Source organism: Gorilla gorilla, chromosome 16, assembly GCF_029281585.2.
Source record: "Gorilla gorilla gorilla isolate KB3781 chromosome 16, NHGRI_mGorGor1-v2.1_pri, whole genome shotgun sequence".
NCBI lineage: Eukaryota > Metazoa > Chordata > Mammalia > Primates > Hominidae > Gorilla > Gorilla gorilla.
Window position 1 is genome coordinate 85,568,111 of NC_073240.2, and position 9,336 is coordinate 85,577,446.

General features: G+C 38.5%; 1 protein-coding gene across 1 annotated transcript; it reads right to left on the minus strand.

The window, feature by feature from the left end:
- Positions 1–7,012: 7,012 nt before the first annotated feature.
- On the minus strand, positions 7,013–8,755 carry LOC101148528 (stabilizer of axonemal microtubules 2). The gene is given in 2 exon segments (XM_019010417.2): positions 7,013–7,993; positions 8,726–8,755. Coding segments are annotated over 2 exon segments (1,011 nt in total).
- Positions 8,756–9,336: the final 581 nt, after the last annotated feature.

Below are 9,336 nucleotides of genomic sequence, written 5' to 3' on the forward strand. Positions count from 1 at the left end.
GCAACGAATTCCCTCAATTTTTGTTTGAGAAAGTCTTTATTTCTCTTTCACTTATGAAGAGTAATTTCACAGAATATAGAATTCTAGGTTGGTGATGCTTTTTTTTCCCCTCTCTCAACACTTTAAATATTTCACTCCACTCTCCTCTCGCTTACACAATTTCTGAGAAGTTAGATGTAATTCTTATCTTGACTTGTCTATAGGTAAGGTGGTTTTTCTTTCTTCTGGGTTCCTTCAGAATATTCTCATCATCTTTTGATTTTTTTTTTTCATAGTTTGTAACTTAGGTGGCTACATGTAGTTTTTCTGTAGGCATTTATCCTGCTTGATGTTTTCTGAGCTTCCTGGATCTGTGGTTTGGTGTCTCACATTGAGAGAAATTCTCAGCCATTATTGCTTCAAATATTTCTCCTGTTTCTTTCTCTTCTGCTTCTGGAATTCCCATCACATGTATGTTACATCTTTTGCAGTTGTCTCACAGTTCTTGCATACTCTGTATTTTTTTCCATCTTTTTCTGCTTTTCAGTTTTGGTGATTTCTATGAGATATTCTCAAGCTCAGAGATGTCTTTCCTCAGCAGAATCCAGTTTACTAATAAGCCTGTCGAAGGCATTCTTCATTTTTGTTACAGTGTTTTTAATCTATAGCATTTCTTTTTGGTTCTTTCTTACAATTTCCATCTCTGATTAAACTGCGCATATATACAGAGCATATGTACCAACCTGTGAATGCACACACACACACATCTATTTTTTTGTGTATCTATGAATTCATACTGAGACCCTGCACACTATTTCAACACCATAGGGTTCATTATAATCCGCATCTTTTTATTCTAAGTTCTGGGGTACATGTGCAGAATGTGCAGGTTTGTTTCATAGGTAAACGTGTGCCATGGTGGTTTGCTGCACCTATCGACTCACCACCTAATTATTAAGCCCAGCCTGCATTAGCTCTTTTCCCTAATGCTCTCCCCCACCGCCTTCCCCTGACAGGCCCCAGTAAGTATTGTTCCCCTCGGTGTCCATGTGTTTTCATTTTTCAGCTCCCACTTATGAGTGAGAACATGTAGTATTTGGTTTTATGTTCCTGCATTAGTTTGCTGAGGATAAGGACTTCCAGCTCCATCCATGGCCCTGCAAAGAACATGATCTCATTCCTTTTTATGGCTGCGTAGTATTCCATGGTGTATATGTATGACATTTTCTTTATCCAGAGTATCATTGATGGGCATTTGGTTGATTCCATAACTTTGCTATTGTGAATGATGCTATCTGCATCTGTTTCTTATTTGTAACATTTCTCTGATAGAAGCCTGGCTCTCATTATTTACACTATATTTTCTCAGTTCAACCTCATTATACTCATAGTTTAGAATTGATAACACATACCTCTGTCAGAGAAAAAAAATTAAAAACTAGAGTACAATGTTCATATACAATTATTTTTGTCTTTAGCTTTATAGTAGCCAATATGATCACTTGTCCAAAATCACTTAGGTAATCTCCTTTCTTCTCAATGCCACATCCTGGGTGGCAGTTTTCATAATTTACATACTGTAAAATTAACTTGTTGGTTTCTAATGGTTTTGACAAATGCAGAGTTTTATATCTACCACCAGTTTCTTAGTTCCAATCCACCCCACATTCTTTTGTCCTGCTTCTTTGTAGTCAATTGCTTCTACCCCCACCCCTAGCAATCATTTACTATTTTCTGTCCCTACAGTTTTGCCTTTTCCAGAAATTTATACAAATTGAATAATATAACATGTAGTCTTTTGGGTCTTGCTTTTTTCACTTACCAAAATACATTTAAGTTCCATGCATGCTGTTGGGTGAATCAACAAATGCTGAAACAACAAAATGTTGTTTGTTCCTTGAACTGGCTTTATATATGGATAGATGTTCACTCATTTACCAGTTGAAAGACATGTGGGTTGTTTCCAGTTTGGGGTGATTATAGATAAAGTTCTACAAACATTCATATACACATTTTTGCATAAACCTACATTTTCGCTTCTCTTTGAAGAACACCTAGAGGTGAGTTTGCTGGGTCATATGATATGTGCATGTTTATAAGAAACTGTTAAACTGATTTCCAAAGTAGCTGTACCATTTTGCATTCTAATGAACAATATGTGAGTGTTCCTGTTGTCCCAGACCCTTGCTAGTGTGTGGTATTATCAGGTTGGTGTGTGCGGTGGTTTTTTTGTTTGTTTTTGTTTTTCTTTAAGCCATTCTAGTAGGTATGTAGTGGTACCTTAGTGCAGTTTTAATTTGAACTTCCATAATGACTATTGATGTTAAGCATCTTTTCATGTGCTTCTTCACTGTCTTTTCTGGGTTGAATTGTGTCTCCTCCAAAAATGAAATTCTAACCCTCACCACCTATGAATATAATCTTATTGGAAAATGGGGTCATTGCAAAAGATCAAGTTAAGGTGAGGTTATCAGGATGGGCCTTAATACAATGTGACTGATGTCCTTATAAAAAGGGGAAATTTGGAAACAGACGCATGCACACAGGGAGGATGCTGTGTGAAGATAAAGACAGAGCTCTACAAGCCAAAGAACACCAAAGATCACCAGCAAACCACCAGAAACTAGGACAAAAAAACAGAACCGATCTTCCCACACAGCCTCAAAACCAGCCCTGATAACACCTTGATCTTTGGATCTATGGTCTCTGGAACTGAGAGATAAATACATTTCTATTGTTTAAGCCACCCTGTTTGTGTACTTTTCACAGTAGTCTTAGCAAATTAAGACACTATCTGTATATCTTTTTTGGTGAAGTATCTGTTTAGAACTTTTACCTATGTTTTTGTGGTTGGGTTTGGTTTGCTTTGGTTTTGCTATTGCTTGCTTACTGTCTGTAAGCAACTCCCAGCCACATTTCCTTCTTAGTCATTATAGTTCCATGATGGCTACAATTAAAGAAGTCTTGGCCAGGTGTGGTGGCTCGCGCCTGTAATCCCAGCACTTTGGGAGGCCGAGGCAGTTGGATTGCTTGAGGCCAGGAGTTTGAGACCAGCCTGACCAACATGGCAAAACCCCGTCTCTACTAACAGTACAAAAATTAGCCGAGCATGGTGGCATGCACCTGTAGTCCCAGCTACTTGGGGCTGAGGCAGGAGAATCGCTTGAACCCAAGAGGCAGAGGTTGCAGTGAACTGAGATCGCACCACTGCACTCCAGCCTGGGTGACACAGCAAGACTCCGTCTCAAAAAAAAAAAAAAGAAAGAAAAGAAAAAGAAGTTTTAACACAGATATTGGATGGGATGGAGAAATGCCCCTGGCCACCCTAGAGAGCATCTATCAAGCTGTGTGCTGTGTTTATGAGAAGGCTGGGGAGGGATAGTATTGATGAAAGTCCTGTGTCTGTGATACAGGGTGAAAATCTGCACTTGCATGCAAAAGAGCATTGAATGACAGGGAAAAAAAGCAAAAACCTGAACAAAATGAAAGAGTCCTGATGTTTCACTGGACACCGCAACCCTTTCAAAAGTATGTTATCAGCATGTTTTTAAACAGCGTTTTTGAAGTTACTCACTCATGATTGCAAGGTTCACTTCCTCGACTCTGTTTAACTTTCAGAGGTCTCCCCTCTGCTTCCTGGGTATCATGAGGATCTTCTCCCGCAGCGATTCTCAGAGAAGGCCTTAGATTATAGTTTTGTATAAAAGCAAGCCTGCAAATGTAAGATATTCAGAAGCTGGGATGTGGGTTTCCCAGCCTCTGACTGAACACCTCCCTCCTGCCTTGAAGGGCTTTTAAGAAAACTTTCAAAATAGACTTTATTTATTTGAGCAGTTTTAGGTTCACAGCAAAACTGAGTGGAAAGTACAGAGTTCCTATATGCCCCTCCCCACACACATGCACAGCCTCCCCCACTATCAACACACCCAGCCAGAGTGGTACATTTGTTATAGTTGAGGAACTTACATGGACACATTATCACTCAAAGTCCATAGTTTACATTAGGGTTCACTCCTTACATTGTCTGTGCAGTTTTTATAAATCATAAAGCCTTTATTTCTAATTTCAGTCTGTGGTCTCATTTTACACAACAAGGGTTTCCAGAGAGATAGGGTGGAAATGGGATGGGGCTGGGGTAGAAATCTACCGACTTTTCTCTCTGAATTTTCCTCCTTTCTTCATTAGATTTATCCAAGTTTGGCATAGTGGAATCTGGCAGGTTGCTAAGAAATATTACTAGTTTCCAGCCCTGTTAAAATGTTTTTTGTGTGTGTGTTCCTGCATAGTATTTCAAGGAGGCCTAACAGGAGAATGACTCAGGGATTGCTAGCTTTCCACCAACATAGCTTGGAAGTCCCTTTAACTCTTTCACAGAGACAGAGGGTCCCTCTGTACCTATTTTTATGCTGTTCCCACCTTCCCGTTTTTCTTGACCTGGCAATTTCCTACTTATCTTTCAAGATTCAGCTCACCTGTCTATCCTCTCCCTAAGGCAGACTTTCCTGAACTCCTAAGCTGAATGTCTTACATTGTTCTCTGTTTCAATCTCTATTTTCACACCTGTTATACTGAGTGTTAGATTGTGGGGAAACGCCATTATTCATCTTCAATCCTTATGATGGCAATTTGCCTCTGGAAACTCTAGTAGATGTCTTATTAAGGGTGACCTTTGTCCAGGGAGGAGACCACCCCCATTAAATTACGAAGGGATTTGAATATCCAGCATTGGAATATGGGACGGGATGACAGAGTGCTGTAGTATTCCCTTATTTTTAATTCTGGTTATACATTATTGTTTTGTATTTAAAAAGTAAGAACATCTACTTATGTATAGGTTAACCTAGACAGGACTTTATTAAAATGCTGTCTTTAAAAAAAAAAAAATAGGTACAGAAATCTTGAAAATCTGTTCCTTTTATTGATTTTATTAATGTTGCATAGAAACATAAAGTTTCACACACCATACTTTTACTAATAAATGTAAATAAGAACAAGTTACTTTTGAACAATTAAAATAACCAAATATTAATGATTTTCAATAAAATACATTTTAAAATAATTCTGAAGCCATAAAAGACTAAAATTCACTTTATGCTATAAGAAATCATATTCTCCCATAATGCAGTTATTTAATTTTTTTTTAAAAAACCACCCAATAAGAGTTTAATTCATTGGGAAATTTTTAGCATTTATAAATGCAATAGAGTGTTTCTACTATACTTACTGGCATCATTCTTTTCCTTAGCACTTATCTTCACACCGGAAGAGGTGAACCAGGTGATTATGCCCCCTGCTGGGGCTGGTTCTTCCTCTAAACAGTGACTTGGCCTGGCAATTAGGTGCAAAATTACCTACATTTACCCTAAAGATTTCTTCAGAGCTGTCAGTCTTCCTAAAACTACCCTAGCAAACACTTTTTCCTTTCTGCAAATACTGTTACTAAAACCACTGTATTTACCCCATTCCAAGCTTTCCATTCTCTGTTAAGAATTTCTCAGGTGCTCATGAAGTTTTAAAGGACAAGACTCCTCACATACTACTGATAGCTCAAAACAAATTAGGTTATTTTGCAATCCTTGATACAGGCCAGAAAATGAGGATTGGGTAGGTAATTATCCTAATTTGAAAAGGAGAAAACAAGTACAAAAAGAGACTGAGTGATTTTTTTAACAATCCCCTACATTTATACTTTTACTTTAAGGATTAAAATGTACCATATAGTCTGATGCTCAAAACAAACGTTTTTGAAAACAGACATCATTTTACAAACAAAGACACTGAGTCTCAGAGATATGAGTCACTGTCTAAGGTAGTACAAATAGAAATCTATATTATTAGAACTTGAACTTAGGCTGGGTATAGTGTCTCATGCCTGTAATCCCAGTGCTTTGGGAAGCCAAGGCAGGATTCAAAAGCAGCCTGGCCAGTATAGCAAGAACCTATCTCTACAAAGTATATTAAAAAAATAGCTGGGTGTGGTGGCACACCCTTGTAGTCCCAGCTATTTGGGAGGCTGAGGCAGGAGGATCACTTGAGCTCAGGAGGCTGAGGCTGCAGTAAGCCATGATCATGCCACTGGACTCCAGCATGGGTGACAGTGAGACCCTGTCTCTAAAAATAATAATTAGTTAGAACTTGAACTCAAGTCCTTCGATTCCCAGCACACAGAGCCTTTCCTTGCCACACCACAGTGCCTCTTGCTAACTTGAACATGGTGAGGAGCAGTGCAGCAGTCTGTATACCACCAACCAAAACTTGACTCAGTGGATGCTGTGTAGATGCCGTGAAGTCTGAGTAAAATGAATCCTATTGCCTTGGAAGAGGAATCCATGTATCATTTTCAATGTTGTTCTAGATAATCCTGATGTGCTTGATAAATGACAGCTGGTATGTGAATAACCATACAATTGCCATAATTATAAACAGAATTACGAATAATAGACTGGGGACAAGCTACTAAGCAGTATGTTGAGTATTAAAATGGTACGTATGGGAATCTATATTATTCAACCTTCCAAAATGCATATTAAAGAACAATCTTGGTTAAAATATCAATACAAAATGGTTTTAAGATTCTGATTTATGATACATTTTCCAATTTTCTTGTTTAAAAATATAAAAAATGATTTATTATATCGGCCGGGTGCAGTGGCTCACGCCTGTAAACCCAGCACTTTGGGAGGCCAAGGCGGGCAGATCACGAGGTCAGGAGATTGAGACCATCCTGGCTAACACAGTGAAACCCTATCTCTACTAAAAATACAAAAAATTAGCCGGGTGTGGTGGCGGGCACCTGTAGTCCCAGCTACTCGGGAGGCTGAGGCAGAAGAATGGCATGAACCCAGGAGGCGGAGCTTGCAGTGAGCTGAGATTGCACCACTGCACTCCAGCCTGGGCAACAGAGCGAGACTCCCTCTCAAAAACAAACAAAAAAGATTTATTATATCATAAATTTTTTTCACTACAAAAATTGAGTTTTCTCTTGGAAAACCAACAACTTATTAGTAGCTTCCTTTTAAGCACAATTTGGTTATTAGAAGGCCTTCACTGCGGGAGTAATCTTGCAGAAGAATTTATGACCTTGGGAATTTGTATTTTCAAAAATATAACCTGGAGGAGAGGGATAGCTAGCTGGGCAAATTTCCTGTTTTTTCGGTGTGTACTCTACAGAGTACATGGTTACATCATCAAATGGAACAGAACTCTTAAAAGCAATATTTAAAGGTTTGCAACTCTCTGTTGGAATCAATTCATGTTGCAAATAGTGAGATCTGAAAGTGCTCAAACCACCAAATTTTCCAGATGGGTTGGGAATCTGCTGCTGCTTCTTAATAAGTCCTTGACGACAACTTTCCCATGCTGGAAAATCTTCTTTCATGGTGCTTTTTCCTTGGAAAGGAAAACTGTTACTTCTTCTACGAGAAACTGGCCTGATGGGAACAACACGGTTGGCCTGATATGGAACATAGTCAAGATGGCTTGTGCTGTTTAACAGCATGCTACCTGTAGGAGGCACATACTCTGGTACTTTCTTGACCTCAGGTGGTGGGATTTCCCATGGTTGAAAACTTTCACGGAATTCAGTGCTTCCTTCAAACCGAGCATTCGGGGTCACTCTGGTGTGTACAGGTCTGCAGAGTTTTGCAGTTTCACCAATAAGACCCCGAAAGTCATACCGGTGAGTTGTGAAATCCTCAAAGCGTTGGTCAGTTGGTTTGTAAACTTCTTTTGGCCTTTCAAACTTGAGTTCAAGCTGATGAGGTATATAATCAAGGCGATGACTTGTAATACCATTAAAAGGGGCTGTAGAACGTTTGACCACAGAGAAGGGTTTAAAGCTTTGCCTAGGCTTTATCTCCTAAGGAACAAAGTCATCCTGGAATGTAGTTGAATTTCCAAATTTCACAGTAGGGGGGTGGTAAGTTCGTTCTGGCTTATAAAGTTCACTTTTACAAAGGTCCCAAGCTTTATAATCATCTTCAAAGTTAAATAAAAGCAAAAACAGTTTTAAATGCTGAAGAAAACAACCATTTTCTAAAAATCATAACTGACTTCTCTCATTGCCAAACATCTTTCCATTTCCTTTAGAAATCTAAACAATAGTATCAGAATACAGTTTCTCTGATTCCTTTCAGATTTGTTCTTTTTCTTCATTTCCACCTTCCTCTACCCATCTCCTCACTTTAATACATGTAACTTTCCACTTTCACATTCATCTGATTACATAACAAAGGAAAAGCACATCTGAGCCTGATTGTGGATAGTTCTTGAAAGCCAAAAGGACTGTGTTGTAGGTGAGGACAGAGTTTAGGAGATTATGGTTGTAATCCTAGGAAGTGGTTGGGATTTTAACTACAACTCACAAAATGCTAAGGTACGTCTAAAATCCAGGGCTTGAAATAAAATCAAGTGCCCTTCATGTGTGGGCAATAGTAATACAGGTATTACTCCTTGCTTTGGAGAGACTCATCAAAGGGGAGAAAATTTTAATTCTGGTATCCTCTAGGAAGCCTACAGAAAGAATTCCTTGAGCAAAGATACAGGGTAACTTGTGCTATCCCAGAAAGATCACTGGCTTCAACTTTCCCTCATGAAATGGACTTTAAGGCATTCCCAAAAGATAGAGGGCCATCTAGAGGCCAGAGGCCTTAACTGAATGTCTTCAGAGGTGTTTGAAATTGTAGAATTTCAAGTGACCATCAGAGCAGAGATCTGGGGTTTGGAAGTTAAAAAACCTTAAGCTTACTTCCTGCAGTTTACCTAGACTGTGGAGCATTTTGGGTCACTCTGGTGTATACAGAATAATGACTTGTAACACCATTACAAGTTGGTAATGGTACACTTCACTAAAACTGAAATGTTTATATTTCAACTAAGGATTATTTGTGTTTTCTGTTTCTCCATGAGGAAGATAGTAAGCTAGGAAATACCATAGAATAGACTTCACGCCAAAATGTATATTTCTAAATACCAAAAGTTAATTTATAAAAGATAGAAATTTATTACACAAGATAACGTACTAAAATCTGGACTAAAGTCTATGCAATATTTACAGGAAAGATCGAACTTTGAAAACTTATTATGTGGATATCTTCTTTGAAGAGAAAAAATGCTTAGCCATTTTTTCCAAAATGGCCAAGTTTTGGACTAAATGATTAAGTTACTGATGTCTGGATGAGAGACTGCACCTGACTCAAGAATAGGCGACCTTTAGGCTAGCAGAGACCTTTAAGACAAACTGACAGAAAAGATGAGCTAGATCAAGCATTCTTATTCTTGTAAACCTAAAATTGAAAATAATGAGTGAGATAGAAATGGGAGAATTGAAAAGGATGCCAGGAAGTAGAGCTGAAGAAC